The sequence below is a fragment of the Athalia rosae genome, chromosome 3 (genome assembly GCF_917208135.1).
Source record: "Athalia rosae chromosome 3, iyAthRosa1.1, whole genome shotgun sequence".
NCBI lineage: Eukaryota > Metazoa > Arthropoda > Insecta > Hymenoptera > Athaliidae > Athalia > Athalia rosae.
In genome coordinates this window covers 15,379,519-15,396,879 of record NC_064028.1, presented here as the reverse complement: position 1 = coordinate 15,396,879, position 17,361 = coordinate 15,379,519, and the positions used below count along the sequence as shown (strand labels likewise).

At 37.1% G+C, this 17,361-nt stretch overlaps 1 protein-coding gene across 4 annotated transcripts in view; it reads left to right on the top strand.

Annotated features, from left to right (window-relative positions):
- LOC105691927 (cytohesin-1) overlaps positions 1–17,361 on the top strand; it is a 33,132-nt gene that overhangs the window by 9,462 nt on the left and 6,309 nt on the right. Inside the window, exon 1 of one of the 4 annotated variants that reach the window (XM_020855735.2) lies at positions 1,976–3,047. The exons of 2 other annotated variants lie outside the window; for them this stretch is intronic. In XM_020855735.2, coding sequence (XP_020711394.1) covers positions 2,826–3,047 — 222 coding nt within the window. In that variant the 5' untranslated portion in view covers positions 1,976–2,825. Of the gene's footprint in view, positions 1–1,975; positions 3,048–17,361 lie in introns of those variants that run through there. One more of the 4 variants, XM_012410753.3, reaches the window with a different exon arrangement.

Here is a 17,361-nt window from a genome sequence, read left to right as displayed (position 1 = left end):
GTGTCAGGATATAAGTTTTCGCAGTTTTCAGTTTCGAACGTGATTGAAAAGCACCGAAAATTGACGAAGACGATCGGATCAGAATCGATTTGAAATCTATGAAAAAAAAAGTTTTCATTTTTTTTCCAACCCTTGATAATCATTAGTTGTGTGCAGACCTAGCGTGTAAAGTACAGCTATTACCGGATATTTGAGTTGAAAAAGTCCGTAGACGAGCGCTGTGCAGCAGTCAATCACCTTTTCACGCATGTGAGTTAGAGAAGTAACCGCTGTTGAGGGGCAGGTGCAGGTTTACTACGTGTGTTATGTGCGCTGATGCTGCTGCAGGTGCAAGAAGGTCATCGCACGCCAACGTCGTCCTGATCCCCGACGTCGTCTTTCCTCTCTTAATATATCTATACGTACAGGCTGTTAACGTCCCTCCGGTTAACGTCGAATAACGAGATCGTAATCGCCCTTAATTATGTCCCTTAATTACCTGATTGTCATTAAAAAAAAAGAATAAGCTGAAAAGAAAAATTATATTATCTATTCCGAAGCGTCTGAACGACGTCTGGCGCAGGCAGACGTTATTCGTAATTGCATGTATGTGCGGTCGAGCGTTGGCGTTTTTTTTTTTTTTTTTTTTTTAAAAAAAATTGCGATCGATATAGATCTTTGATACACTTGGTATATCGCGAAGAATTTTTTCACGAAGGTCAACAAATTTCCGCGTATAATAGGTTGGTTGGAAACGACCTTTAATTGAGCGGGTCGAATTCAAATGTGCAGCTTTGTAAATTTTGGACTTTGAAATGGCCGCGGTCAAAGTTAAGATGAATTAAAGATTAAACGTCAGGGATTTTGAAAGAAAAAAAAAAAAACCACAGAGAGAATCGATCACTGATTCTCAGAACTTATCGACTATTGCTTTCTATTTTTTTTTTTTTCTCTTCGTTTTTATTCATCGACGATCCCGATATCGTACATGCGGATACATATAGAGTTTATACGTTTAAAAAATTCAAAATTGTGGAATTTGCGGCGGTCAATGTCACAATATGCGTATTGAAGGAATTTCCAAATTGTTGAATTTTTTTCTGAGTAAAAAATCAATTTTTCTCAAATAAAATTGCGTCGTTTTCAAGGGATTTGTGAATTTTTCTGCAACAAAAGTACAAACAATATGCGTACAAATAAATTTATGGACAAGAAGAAGTATGAAGTCTTCAGAATTTATGAAAATATTTTTAGATTAAAGTCACGCCGTGCATCCGCGCAACTGCATATCGTTATAATTATCTGAATAATTTAATCGCCACGCGGAATATAACTAAAATTTTCCCATCGGCTGATGGAATCCTGTGGACCTACGTTATAGCGTACACGATTATGTAATAGAATTGAAACAGCGTAGCGTATTTTGTTTAGTAATATTGTACGTATCTTTATATTGATGTGATTGCGATAAAATAACATCATACTTATGTGCTATACATACGTATAGGTATATGTATATGTACATCCCCGATAAAAGTAAAAAAATAAAACTGTGATCGATAAATTTTACATATATCTACATCCATGTGTTTATTTGTTTATCGATTGATTAATAATTATTAAACAATAATCCTCATCGTCTGTTATGTACGTCGATTGAAAAGATAAACAACTCAATTACATACCTATTTACTATCTGTTCGAAACGATATGAATAGAAAAAACAAATTCATCAATCGAGGATAAAAAAGATTAGAAAAAAATCATTCGTCATTGAAGAATTCGCGAATTTCAAGTTTACTCAAAACAGTTGTGTTTCTGTTATTTGATCAAATTCTTTTATACTCGGAAATTTGAATCGAGTTCGTTTAAAAATGGGATGTAATGTGAAAATTTAAAAAAAAAATAAAAAAGATTTTAATTCAAAGGAAAAAAAAAATAAAGCAGAACGCGATGTTGGGCATAATAATTATGAAGCAACTTTTCTCAAGAACTATTTGCGATTCTGGTTACGTAGAAATATTTGCGAGAGGAAATATCGTTTGGAAGTCTTTCCGAGAGAGGCGCTTCTTTCGTTCATTTCTGGTACGGAGTTAAAATCCCCCAAGAATACGTTTAAACGACCTACGATCAGTTGCACGCTGTCCACTGACAGTAGCGGTTGATCTCGTTTCGTCGCGGAGTTATTTGCCATGCTCTGGAAAAATAAAGTCCATTATTTATGCGATCACGAATTTGTTTACCGTGATAAACCGCCTATGGTCAGTGGTAGTAAAATTTGCGATAACACGAATCAACGGGTAATTATCGCGGATAAAATATCTGGTGCAATAATTATTACCACTGCGGTCCAACGTTGCGAAAAAAAACATTGATAATAAGAAAAGGAGAATTTGTTTTTCAACAACGGTTGTTTTATTTATGTGCTCGTGTGTTATTTATTAGCGAATAATTAAATTAAATAAACTATTGGGATAAGACCCAAATGAGTATAATCGCAAGTGTTCACTCGAAAGGAATAAGATAAAGGAATAAGTTTGAAATCGCGCTGGCGCGAAGCAACGTGACTCTAAATTGTTTAAAACAAAAAGTAAACTAGAAAATTTCACGTGCCAATTGTTATTTTGAAGTAATTTTTGTTCATCTGGTTTTTATTTTTTCAATGAAATTTTTTTCCCAGATTTATTTGTAATTAGTGAAAATTCATGCCAGTGGGGATATACCAGACGTTGGTGATAGAAGAAGTTTTGTTTTCTTCGGTTTTTAATTTTATCAACTTTTAATTAATTACGTGCGACAGTGAAGAGAGACGATTGAATAAAATTTCGCACACACTGGCGCCACAAATGATTTTTACGGGGAGGTCGGTGGACGCCCTGGACGATGTAGTCCGGGGTGAAGTGGACCATAATGATCTTCATCAGGATCAACGTAGAGACGTTAGCGCTGTCGCGATAGCCTCCGGTTGGTTTTCAAGTTTGAGAAGACCCGGGAAAAAAAATAAAAAAGGACAAAACGGAAAACAGAAGCAGGCCAAAAGCGCTTGGGATCTCACCACACTGACAATGGTTGGTCATCGTTTTTACTATTGGAAAGAAAAAAAAAAAAAAAACACAAATTTTACTCGTACGAAAGATGATCTCTCCAAATCTTCTGAGATTCAAATATCGTCCAACATCTGAGACCTCGCGTATAATTTATTCGATTCCTATGAAATATGTTTGTAGAGTAGAATTTTCTTCCGACAAATTATTTTGTTAAGACTTGAGTGACAAATTCTCGAATCAGACCCCACGAGTCATCCTCGACATTTATCATTTCTTCTTTTTCTGACGATCAGCAAATATTTATCACAGTCGCCAAACGAGCGTATCACAGTCGCACCTTGAATACTTGATTTTTTATTTTGATTTCGATTTTGATTCTCTTTTTTTTCTCCTCACCGGATGTCGAACGGGTAAAAATAAACCTGTAATATGTATGTGTATCGTACATTAAAGCTTCTCCGTCAACGTCGCGTCATTACCACTTCAAAATAACTAGTTATATGAAGGTGTGCACATATGCCCGTATGATACACACGTATACAGAAAACCGCTCATTACCTATCTATAGGTATTACGCGTCGTCGTTTACATTTTATTTTTCATTCTTTCGTCTCGACGTTTAAAGCTCGCTCGTGTGACGTCATGTGTGACGTCTCCCCACCGTTCTCCCCCCCCCTACGCCGCTTTTCCAAATTTTATCTCCGATTTAAAAATCTCGCGGTACATACATTCATTTCATATATCTATATAATTCGACTGAGGCAAGCACGTTTTCACGTACATGTGTTTATATAGGCCAAATTTAAACGATTCGTAATGCTCGCGCCACCCCCTCAAAAAATTTTAATCCCAAAGTAAAGTTAAGTTAATTGGAAGTTGTCACGGGTCTAATAAGGCGCCCGCCGCGCTAATTGTTATCCCGAACAAACGGTAATGAGTAATCATCGTCTCTACATGATTACGATAATGCGGAGTACTTTCATCGATTTTTTTTTTTTTTTTTTCTCTTTTTCATCGCGCACATGTAATGTTCACTTAATTATCGTTGGTCGTAATTAGGACACGTTTAGCACCGTATATGACGGTTACGACCTCTCGTACGTACATACCTATGATACGCGTATAATATGAATGGGAGTTTATTTAGTCTGCGAAATTTTTTTATTTCATGCGTATACAAGCAACCGATATACATAGGTATACGGGTATATCGATCTGCAACCCGCGTACGGGAAACGTTGAGATAAATGGTCCGCAACATATTGTGCATTTTCTGCATCATTAAACATCGTATAGATATCCTTACATCATTTTCTAAGAAACGTTTTCGAACGAATCGGTATACGTAAATAATATTTACCTGGATATCCTATCGATATTCTACGATTATCGTATACATATATACGTATGTATCTATCGTTTTTATTATAACGTTCAGCGGAGCGTATAAAAAAGATATTCAAATAATTGAACGAATAAAATTCGGCAGTATACACCCATCTCAAAAATGTATGAGAAGAAAAGATTCTTAGAACTCGCTAAAAATCGGGAAAAAATTATAAATCGCCCTCTGCCGAGTATCGTCGCGTGTGCGAGGGATCGCCATTTTGTCGCTTGCATTTGCGATACGCGATGCACATCTTTTCAATTGCATCGCTTCTGCGATCACTGCATATGTATATAGGTATGCACGTGCAGTAAGCGATGCATTCTGTACGGATATGTAAATGCCAAAGGTCGAATAACTTTCGCCTATAACAATAATTTCAAGTTTAACGGCCCCACCTCATATACCCGCGCTATTCAAAACTGATTATTATTTAAGTACTTGAAATAAACTTAATTCGCTTCGTCTCGCGTCGTATTATACACGCATGTATAATATAGATTATATGATATTCATAGTGCGTTCTACACGCGACTTGCAGACGTTGTAATAATTCGCCTATACACCTATGCAATATAATACGTAGGTATATAACTTTTTTTTTCCAATTCTACATTCATTCTCGTTGTTAATCCATTTATTATTTATACCATTTCCTCGTCCGTTCCTTTTCCTCTTCATTTCGCAAATGGAGCCAGCCAAGCTTTTGCTCAGCTAGCTGCATACCTACATACATATGTGTATACCCGTCATGCAAATATCGCGAAAGACATATTCGAAGGAGAAAAAAAGAATGCGACAAATCGGGGTAGTTTCAAAAGCTGAGGTGAGGCATGAAATGGAAGTCTTTTCTTACACTCGCCTTATATTCGCCTAGTTTATGGTATAGATAGATATACATATAATCTATGACTATAATAATGCATGATGTATTGTACAGAAATTTTTGATCTGCGAGAAAATATTTTGGACGACTTACAATAAGTTATATTTTATTGTTAGCCGTCGGACCAGGTCCCCGCTTTTCACCCTTTGGATCTGCGGCACTAATTACGATGTGGCTGATGCCAAAACTTTTTTTCAATTTGTTTTTTTCTGCCTTCGTTCTTTTATCTTTCTTACGTCCTATTTATTATTTTTTATCCATTAAGATTTTTTTTCTTACGTTCTTGGCTATATGTACGTCCAATAAACTATTGGCTGAATGACGAGAGTTTCCTCTCGATATAATGAAAGCAAAAAAAAAAAAAAACAATATTGTTCCATCCGATGAGGTATCAGAATATTAATATTTGGCTATGTTCCAATTGCCGCGTTGCATACGGAGATTTTTATTAATCAATTTTTTTTTCATCTGGAACGAATTAATTTTTGATAAATATATTGCAAGGTATACCTAATTAATCTTTACTTCTGAAAATTAATTATTTCGGAATTTGATATCATACATACGTGTTGATACATGGATATATAAGTTCATAAATTTGGGAAAATTACAAAATGGACTCCGGGTCATGATTATTTTTTCCCTTACTTTACTTTCATTCATTTATTGATTTACTTGATTATTTTATTTTATCATTTTTTTCTCTTTTTTTTTTGCACAAGGTCTTCTTCATCACCCAGCAATTTATAGTTGTTCAGTAAGGTCGTGTTATATTATAATTTTAAATTATTTACCGGAGGTCAATTTAAACGCCTTCGATTTATTACTCTCCTTTGTCTCGGCCATTCTATACATTTTCATATATTTATTTATGTAGTTAATTATTAACATTAATTATTTCACCCTAAATCTTACTGCAGTGGATTATTAACCGATTATTTGATGCTTGAAGAGGAAAGAAAAAAATTTGAAAAAATCCTTAGTACGTTATCGTCCTATATCTTATTATTATAAATAGGTATATCACGACTGAGTAACATTTATTTTCGAGATAAGAAAACCGCACGTCATCCGTTTTCTTCGGAAGTAATCACCCTGTGTAATGCTGAAGTATACGTGCGCATACATGTATATTGTATACTTCGATACCTAATGTATATTCTGCAGAACGTATATATATGTATATTTACACGTTATTATTATCGCTATCGTGCCGTTAAAATCCAGCAACGGATAAACCATGCGAAGAACGTAATTTTGTGTGGTTTAATAATTTTTTCAATAATCAAAATCAATTCCACGAAATTACAATCGTTTGATTGCAACGTTTAATTAAACTATCGTTTATACACGCGGCGAATTATTATAGTGCGATTAAGTAAACGTGAAAATAGTACATGCGGTACCCACCTATCGACCCGTTATGCAATTTCGTACACGGTCCACGAATAGCGTGTATAGTTTTTCATTTTTGATTTATTTTTCTTTTTGTAGACCGACGCGCACGTATCCTCATTGTCTCCGATGCACTTTATGTGCATTGCTCGTATATAAATGTGTATAAGTGAAAAGTTCGTTGACCTCAATTTGCTCGCGAGTGTCAATTGCAAAATTAGAATTGATCGCTACCTGCATCCCGTTCACGATAGAATTCGCGTAACAATTATTCGCTCAGCGACTGCAGTAAAAATCGTATCACCGTTCGGTATACATGTATGTATACGTGAACAGGATGTAGGACCTTGGGTATAATTATCTAGAAATTTTCGATCCTCGGTAAGGAAAATATCGAGGAAAATATCAATTATTATGAACCGTTATACCTACGCAACGATAATGGGAATCGATCGCCGTTTTCCTTGTTATTATGTAACTTCTACATCCGGAAGGATTTTCGATTTCATTTATGTTACGTGATTTCTGGCATGCATTCGTTGAATTTTTCGGATTTTTTTGTTTCGGTTTCGCCGGTTGCCGAGTGAGGCCTTCTAACGCAATTACGGACGATTGATCATCTCTAATTATTATCGTCGGTAAATTGATGGCAACGGTTTTTTTTTTTTTTTATCACATTCGTTCTGTTCTTCTCATTTCCTTCACCCAGGTAGAAATTTAATCTTGGCAGAAGCTAACCGCGATCTAGTTATGCTAGTTCTTATCTTGGTGCGGCATAGCTTAACTATACTGCTGCAAGCTCGGTTTGTAACGCTCATTTTAGCTAGCAGCAGGTTGAATTACTTATCTTGGGCCAACCTTCGTAATTTAGCTAGTACCAATATGATCAATTCAGGTTGTAGCAGGCTTCGGGATTTTTAGAGGTAAACGTGAAATAAATTGCAGTATTAACAATCCACTATACAGTTATCATTTATGTTATTAACGTTTATTATCAAAATATACTGAAGAATATTATGGTGGAGTAACAAGTAATAAATTATGGGTATTATATAACTGCAATAAACTTTTAAACTGTGAAGAAAATGTCTTATTCGCTTATATCACTTTTTTCGTCAATCTTCTCTTTTCTGGTCCGATTTATTCTGTAACCTTCCCAATCTTTTGAATTGGTAAAGACTGTTCCTAGTGCGGCATAGACTTTCGATTCGACTGCATTTATCCGGGATGTTAAAGTTTCTGCAGGTCAAAGTAAAATTGTTTAAAGTTTATAGACACTTTCAAAAGCGAAATATCTAAAGAAAAGACATAACGCAGAAGTTGTATCAATTACAGTTACTTTGTAAAAATGAAAATATTACAATAATTACAAAAACATTTAAGAAAGAACCACATGGAAAAATGAATCAGACCGGTCGGAAATCATTGAACTTAACCTCTAAATTATTGTTACGAATTACAAGTCAAGAATAATGAACTATCAAACTTTTCTCCACTAGTAATTATAACAGAGTGAATATTATTTTTACTTACCAGTTTAAATTTGGTCGTTAATCACGTTCAACGAAGAATATCCACAATATAAATATGAATATGAAGTAAACAAACACAGAAAACGTGCGTAACATACCCATCGCTTGCGCATTCGCTTCGCGCAAATTAGCATAGCATAGATACACACCGTATATAACAATGGAAAATTTAATATAATTGCGATATAATTGTATGGTTCATATAGAAGATCTATACGTGTATGACGGTATTAACCAATACCGTCCTAACCAACAAAAATACAAATTTGAGTCTTTAACGTTATTTTATCATTTTAACATTCACTGGATACGTTCATCATATAATAATTCGATTTTTTTCAAAATGTTGGCTAAGACGTTATTGCTTAGTATCATCCATATACCTTTATAAATCGAATCATATAAAATAAAATTGAAAAAGATAAATACGTGAGATGCGTACGTATACTACTTTTATCGATGAACCACGTGTGTACTGAACATTTTAAACATATACATATATGTCACTGTAAGCCTAACCCCACTTTTCGCAAAAGTAAAGCTATCACGTATACTTAGGTCGCGGCTAGGTACAATGCAAAGGTAATAACCAAGCAACATATCTCGAAATCCTGAACTGCAATTGTACCTAGCAGCAACCTAAAGCCAATGTCGCAGTACGAACCTCGCAAGCCAATATTAAATGAGGCTAGCGGCTAGGCTGAAACTTATTCTGCCAAGATAACTTTCTACCTGGGCATCTTCGCCCGTAATTGATCTTTGAACTTTGAACACTTTACTATTATACAGTGAATTACACAATTCTTTCGACGGCCTTGGAAGGTCACCTTCGCGGTCAAGTCTTGAAAAATATATTCATAGACCAATACGCGGTGGGTCGATCGACCATTTCTTTGGATTATTTAAAAGAAAAAAAAAAAAAACTCAATAGGCTCGCGATTTTCCGTCCACACTGTTTTCTTTTTTTACACTGAAATTTTTCGCCATCATTTCTGTCGATTTTTTTGGGGGGGGGGGGGGGGGGGGGGGGGAAACTTGGAATTATAAAAATCTTCGAAACCGTTTCAACATCTAAATACGGCATAATCACGTTCTCATTATTATTTGAGGTCGATAAACGATCGTCACGTATAAATTCCGACGAATCCTCGATTCCCATACATCCACGAATCTAGTGAAATTTAGAAAATCGATTTCTCCCCGATGACTCGCCACATATAGCGTGATAAACATATTCCGATTATAAATATTTTTTTTTGCTTCCTTCATTTAGTTTCTTCCTTTTTCAATCGACGTGCTAACGATTATCTCCTCGTAACAGGATATTTAAATTAAAATCAAACCACGAATGACGCGTGAAATATTATCAGTGCACGGCGATCATGGTATCTAACACTTATCCTACACGGATACTTTCTATCGGTGACGTTTTTTTCTCATTTATTCTAAGAACTTTTGCCCCCAAGTATAATTCTATGGACGTCACGAGAAATTACCAACGGGGAGGAAAAATGCGGTGCGTCGATCGATCGTGAACTCGGTGTCTCTTTTTCCTCCCCAAAATCCTTATTTTCCGGGCCTTCTGTTTCATATCGAGAAAATGAGTAGGGGTGACGGACGAACGCTACTCGTGTTGTACCGGAGTAAAACACACCGGCAGTTGCACATTAGGCGAAATATCCAGATAGCCGAGCCTCTGAACACTTGAATAGGAGAAAATAGGGAAGAAAGAAAAGAGAGATAGGAAAAGTAAAAATAAAGTGAAGATGAAAAAAAACAAGCTGCCTTAGCCAACGTGGACGGGATTCCTTTTTGACGTCGATTTGTCCTCGAATCCGGAACGTGCTGAAGTTTTTTTTTACGTTTTTTTTCTTTCTCTTTCTTCATCCAAGAGTATAAAATGCGCGAGGTTCGGAATATATATGTATACTATGCGATGCGATGCGATGCGGTGCGATGCGATGTGTATACCATAGTACATCGTGGACTGTTCTTTCGCGGACGTTGACGCGCTACTAATGAGTAGAAACCTATTTCAATTTGTTTCATAGTTTGCAATGGTGTATAAAACTCGCGCTGGAAGTCGCGCTTGTAATGGAAAACTGTTGCTCGTATTCATCTCTGTGCGCGCTGCGTAAGACGGGAGAATCTTATTTTTTTTGTTTTTTGTTTTTTTATTTGTTTTCCGTAAATTAATTTCGACAGTATAAAATCATACGAGTTGGGTACGTTGAATATATTAACGATGCTGGATATATAATTAGCCATCAGCTGTGATGTGTATGTATATACCTATACCGTAAGAATCTCAGGAAAGTGAACAACATAGGGAACGCATGAGCGCGAGAGAGAGCTTATGGAAGTTCCGTGAGTGCGAGACAGACAGACTGCCTGCCCCTCCGTTGCCTTCGAGTCCCCACTCCGCCAAATTGTAAACAGACCATCGCTAGAGCTGTGATCTAAGTAAGCGCGTTCGGGTTGAGAGTGTTTTTCTCTCACAATTGATAAAACAAAAACCATTAGCATCAATATGATTGACTTTGTTCCTTTGAATATTAAAAAATTTTCAAAAAAGTTCCCAATTCAAAATGAAGGTTTTCTCATGAAAATATAATTTTTTTTTTGTTAATGTAAATGTATTTAAATCTTTAATGATTCTAATTACAATTATTAATACTTATTATTCTTGATATCACAGACTTTTTTTTATTGATTTTCTTTAAACAGGCTATCACAGCTCTAGCGATAGTCTGTTTACAATTTGGCGGAGTGGGGACTCGAAGGCAACGGAGGGGCAGGCAGTCTGTCTGTCTCGCACTCACGGAACTTCCATAAGCTCTCTCTCGCGCTCATGCGTTCCCTATGTTGTTCACTTTCCTGAGATTCTTACGGTATATGCAAAAGTGGGGTAATTACCTGTAGGTACAATGCACGGGGTGTATGCATGTGTGGCGAAACGTAAATGAGACGCAGCTGCTTTCGATATAACGCTGTAATTTGCGAGGGTTTATTTTTTATGAAGCTTTTTTCGGTTTTGATTATTTACTTGTTTTTTTTCTCTCACTCACCGCGTGTACGATGAAAATGTGAACGGCGTCAAGGGAAGGGACGCGATTTTCGAATCCTCGTAGAAGAAACAGCGCGAAGAGCATTTCGAAAATTGAAAATGCAAAATTCTGACGGCAACGGTTAGTCATTAGTCGGACGCTGATGCGGTGGCACGTTTCGCAGGGTAGTGGAAAAACCTTTTGAGACTTCCCGCTATTAACCGACCAGCGCATTATACATATCTACACATTTTATGGAACAAGGCTACACGGCCACCCGATGGAAAGCTCTCTCTCTGTTTCTCTCGCTTATGCCGATACTTACGAAGATGAAAAAAACTTGCCAGAAGAACCGACGAACTCTCACGCCGCGCTTCCTCAACGCTACGAACGCAGCAAATGAAAGAGAACTCGCTATGCCTAGAGCAATTTTTTCTATTCGGTCGAAAGATGCATAAAATGCGACGTCGTCTCGTAAACGAGGTACCCGTACACATCTGCGGATGTGTGTACACAGTACGTTATACATCGAGGTCGCGAACCTAGTTTAGCTCTATTTTTGCACCATTTCGCACCTCGCGGACTCTCGACTATCGCCCCCTTCTTATCCCCTTTTTCTCTATTCCTCTATTTCTCTTTACCGGACTCTGATAGTGTACCTAAGTATTCGCGCCATGAAACTGTTCCTAAAATATCTACTCAACATCTTAAAAAACCGCTGCGAAATTACCGCGAACCGCTCTACACGTGCGCTCGAAGTAGGTATTAGTTCGAAAAATTTCACTACGATTCCAGATTTATTCCCCCTCAGATTTTCGGACGTCCGATAACGTTATAACTCGTGTTAAACAGCCCATCATCGGCTAATGTAACTTATTCTTTTACTTGCGTACGGTTTTTTTTTTTTTCGTTTTTATTTAAAAATTATTTTTTTTCTTCGGTGTTAACCGACACGGCTCGTCGCTTTTCATCAACGTCGGTTGTGTATACTATAGCGTTACAGCTTGTACCGGAGTAGTTACTAAACGTGTGATCGAAAATATCGTGCAGTTAGTCGTCTATTTTTAACCATAAACCAGACAGCGAAGACGATGACATGAGTTGATACATTAACGGGGTTTATGAATAAAGGAACGGAAAAAGAGAGAAGAAAAACCTGCAGTAAGAATACTTGTAAAATTATCAATGGCGGTTCCGTAGTACCTTATCTTTTTTCGTATTTTTTTTTTTAATTTTTCTCTCAAATGCCCGGATGTACTTACAATTATATACGCATATACGCGAATGTGTGTGTATGACACGTATATATATCGAAATCGCTGTTGCACGGTTGTATACATACATATATATACGAGGGGAGCTTTTGGACTAACGATGCGCGATAATCTCCTTATATAATGTATAAGCGCATGGCAACAAAGCTCCTACATATTTACATTTACATATACGTATACTACTTCCCCCCGCGTTACTACTTATATTATACCTACTCGCATTTTTATGCGTGTATATATCTGTATCCGTTTCGTATGTATATGTGTATATACAGTGTACAACTATATCAATATGCAAATAGAATTCAACTTCGCTAATTATCCCGCCTGCAACGGCAACGACCACCGCGCCGTACATATCGCACAAGTTTACGTATCCGTCTGTATCTACATGCTGCAGCTGATGCTTTTGTTCCGCAGCTTATTTAATGATATTTCAATGCTGCATTTGCTGTTGCCAAAGCCAATAATATTATTTTCAGTTTCTTTTCTCTCTCTCTCTCTCTCTCTCTCTCTCTCTCTCTCTCTCTCTCTTTCTTTCGTTCTATTCCCTTTTCATATGCAGCGGAGAACATTTTTTTCACATCCATGATATATATTTAATCGATACGATTTACTGTACGTTACGAAGTGAATTTCCGTACACCTTTATCCAATGTGCAATATTATGCACGTTCAGGTATGTGGTGGGTAATCGCTTTACGTACACGTATGTGTATGCAACCGACGTGTGTACGACGACTGATTTCTATCCGTATATATATTTAATGTCACAGGCCACGGTGTATGATTTGCACGTCACACGTGATATTTTCATTTCCTATATATTCCGTGCATTTGTATGAAATATTTCTTCTTTTATTTTTCATCGACAAACTGCACGATTATCAAACGTGTGCATCACTTCTCACCGCGGCACATGCATTAATATATGGTCGTTGCAGTCGTTCGTGACACGTGCACGAGCGATTATTTTTTATTTTTTTTGTTTTTATTTTGTTACGTTCTATTTTATCTACTCGTTTATTTATATTTGCTATATTTTTTGCAAAGGAAATGCGGATCTTTTTGCTGCAGAGATTTTTTTTGTTTTTTTTTTCATTTCTTTTTCTTTTCGTCCAATGTATATACATATGTATACGAGCGCGTGAAGTAGATCGTCTTTTGAATAAAAACGTATGTACGTGTACTACATAAAGTTAAAACTGATGCTGCAGTTTCACAATTTTACTGTTACCGCGCTTCTGCTGCCGCTGATGCTGCTTTTATGCAGGCCAACTTAATCATCGATTTATCTGTACGTACAACTCCGTATACCACTGCACCAGTTGATGCAGCTTGCGACGCGTTCGCGTATATATATATGTATACTTACGTGTACGGTATATGCATCGTTTTTCTACGTGTGCAAATATGTTGACAATAATACGCAACGGGGATAGCTCGATGCCAGGAAACACTGCACGTATTGCGATATCAATTTTTAGACACACGTGTAAGTACGTACGGTAGAGTGATATCGTACGTATATGTATGAATTTTATCTGTGTCATTCGATCGGATATGAAAAATTATGTACTTTACCGAGATCCAAGTATTGCGTGACTCGAATGAGATTTATGCTACATGTGCGTATATACGTGTTTCATATATCTCTTTATACTGTATGTACATCCCATTGAATAATTGGCTCTAATTAATCTCGGGATTATAGGTCGTGAGAAGTCCGTCATTTTTCTTTTGATCCGATGCCACCCTATCCTATCCCGTCTTGTTATATATACCAGGGACCATTTCCGACTCTTCCTACTTATTCGTGGTCCCCGCATGGCTCGACTTGTGAGCGAGGAAACCGGACCGCGCGATTCTGCATATCGATCTCCTCGCTTCGAATTCCAAACTTTTCACCACTCGAGACTATCGCTGGAGATTTGTGCATCTTCGATACGTACGAGTTGTTGTCTGCCTAATTTCTGATGTGAAAAAGTTTCACGCGACGTCTACAGACCCAGAGAGGATATTTACGTATTTCGTCGTTCTCGCGCACGTGTTTTAGCGCGTGTCGCCTGATTTTCTTTAATCTTTAATTTTTTAATCTCCTTACAAACACCCTCCGTCTATGTTTTATCGTACCATCGATCTCCGCGTGCCTATATAGTTATACGAATTGCAGCCGCGCCTTTGTGTAGACACTGTGGGCACAAAACGAACGGGAGAGAAAATCACCCTTGTGTGGCAGCCAGCCAGCCAGCCAGCCCTTCCCTTATTTCTCTTTTACTTTTTCTTCCTTTTCTTCCCTTATTCGTCCCTAATGCCTACCGCGTAAGGGGCGTCCGTTGCGACCAGAATCAACATCGTACACATGGACATTATACGTATAGTATATTTATATGGATAAATAATTGCAGTATGTACGAGCGCGGGACTCGCGTGTGTGTTTGTACGTACAACTCGTAGTACATTCACCCTCGCCTGTATGTCATTATTATCATCTACCGGGTGACTATCTATACATATATTTATACATGCATATCCGCGAGGCCACAAAAAAATTCAGATCTCTCTTCGTATTTTTACCATCGTAATTATCATATTCACACATGCGGTGATGATTTGGTGGTCAAAGAAAAAAAGAAATAAAACTGAAACAATTATCAATTTCGCACGGGGCATGTGATATATAATATAACTCGTCGTCCTTGCGAGAAAAAAAGAATTTCACCCACCTCGTGTATCGATGCATTATTTTTATTTATTTATTTTTTTTGTCGTTGGCGAATGGGATTCGATTTTTACGAATCATGGAACACCCCATAGATTGGATATCGAGTACTTACAGTATCTCTGTGTACTTCAACGTCCGTTCGTTCGGTTCGGCATATAAATTGTATCGTAATTGTAGAGAATTTCCGAGGCTCCTGTGTCTCCGCGTATAGGATCAGTTTGTAAAAATGAGGATACGGATGTGACGAATCGTATACGCTCGGAGGGAAAGGGTAAAGCTGCATTCGCAACTCTTTTGCACTCCCTTTTATCGCGCGATAAAAAATAATAAGTTTTAACAGAACAAAAAGGTTAAAAACATGCGCGACGTACGCACGTATACGTGTACACCTAAAATTTCATATAGCAACGGCAACGGCAACGGCAACGAAGGCAAAGGCGGGACGAAACGAATAGCAGGAAATACGGGCAGCCGCACCCTTGGGAATGTCTGCAGTCTATGCTACAACCTTACGTATACACCTTTTAATTATACCGTTCTAGACGGCCACGAGCCGAGGGAGGGAAGTATAATCTCATGTAAAATAGTTGAATCGAAATCGTGCCTACGTAGACTGTGTTTCTCACGAATCGAAAAGGGGATATTTATCGCGTCCGTGGTAATCGCTACAATGAGATTGGGTGAAAGTACAATTATCATCTTCGTCATCGTTGTTGCTCTGTAATTATTATTATCATTATTATTGTTTTTCAACTCGAGTAGCACGTGACTATACGAGTACAGATATACATATACATATGTATTTGTTCGTTTCGATTTACTAAGGTTTCCGATAACTTAATTTTAACGTGCAGCGGCATACATCACGTGCAATGATCGAAGAAAGAGGAAAAAGAAAAAGTTACTCAGCTTTTTTCCAGTTGCATAACGTGAAATAGAAAAATAATTTTGAAAATTTAGCGTTACATTCGATCGCGAAAAATTCGAAGACTCGATGATTAACAAAAAAAGAGTCTCCGAGATACGTATTTCTAATTTTTAATCGTCATCTTCCTCTCTATATGTAAATACTGTTTGAACTTAATATTCTCGTAGCGTCTGACGAAGATATTCAGGTATATACCTATGCGTGCTACGAACGTCAGTACATATGTATTGTACATTACGAATGTTGTCAAAAGACCGAAGAAAGGAATGCCGTGTCAACTCAACTCGTTACCACTATAAGGTCTGCGGACATGTAGCATCCGGTAATAAATAAATAAACTTTCCCACTTCCCAAGTTTTACACCCTAAAGTTAGTTATGAAATATATATTCCAGTATGAAATGAATTCACAAGAATTATACCATACACGGGACGAGAGGGTTGGATTTTTATTTTCTTCTAAACACTGTGTGCCCTGTACAGAATTTTGTTCGTTTTCTTTTATTCTCTGGTCCTAGAAATGAAGAGGGAAAGAAAATCTTTTTGTAGGAAACACTTCAGGAAGGAGTTGTCAACTTGACGGATACGAGTGTTTTCTATTATTTTGTTTGAAGAAAAGAAATGTATGTACATTTTTCTCGAAGGATAGAAAGACTGTTTTATGGGGGCGTAGATAAAACAATAGGAAACTGTTCGAGACATTTACGTCGGTCATATTCATACGTGTATCGCGTAGGATCATAACCAATAGAGGGAAAAAATTTTAAATTCGTTTTATCAGTTCGACCGGATTCGGTCAACGAATAACAAAACGATGTTATACTCGTGGCCTTTAACGATCAGTTTACGCCGGTCTACGATAAAATTTTTTTAACGATGAATCATTCCGATGAAAACTTCGAATATTATTGACTCTATTACATTACGACTCCTAAACAATGATAACGATACGCCACCTGAACCGACCGAAAATTACGGTCCACATTTTTTTTCACATACGGCTCGGACCGATCCCAAGAGAATTTTTGAACCTTGAGGCATCATTTAGCCGTTTAATGTCACGTACCATCAGCCCTATAATTACGAATATTGTGCGTACGCACCTACTTATCAACTAATCTATGTAATTTAAATGAATATGAATAGTAAATATGTAATAATA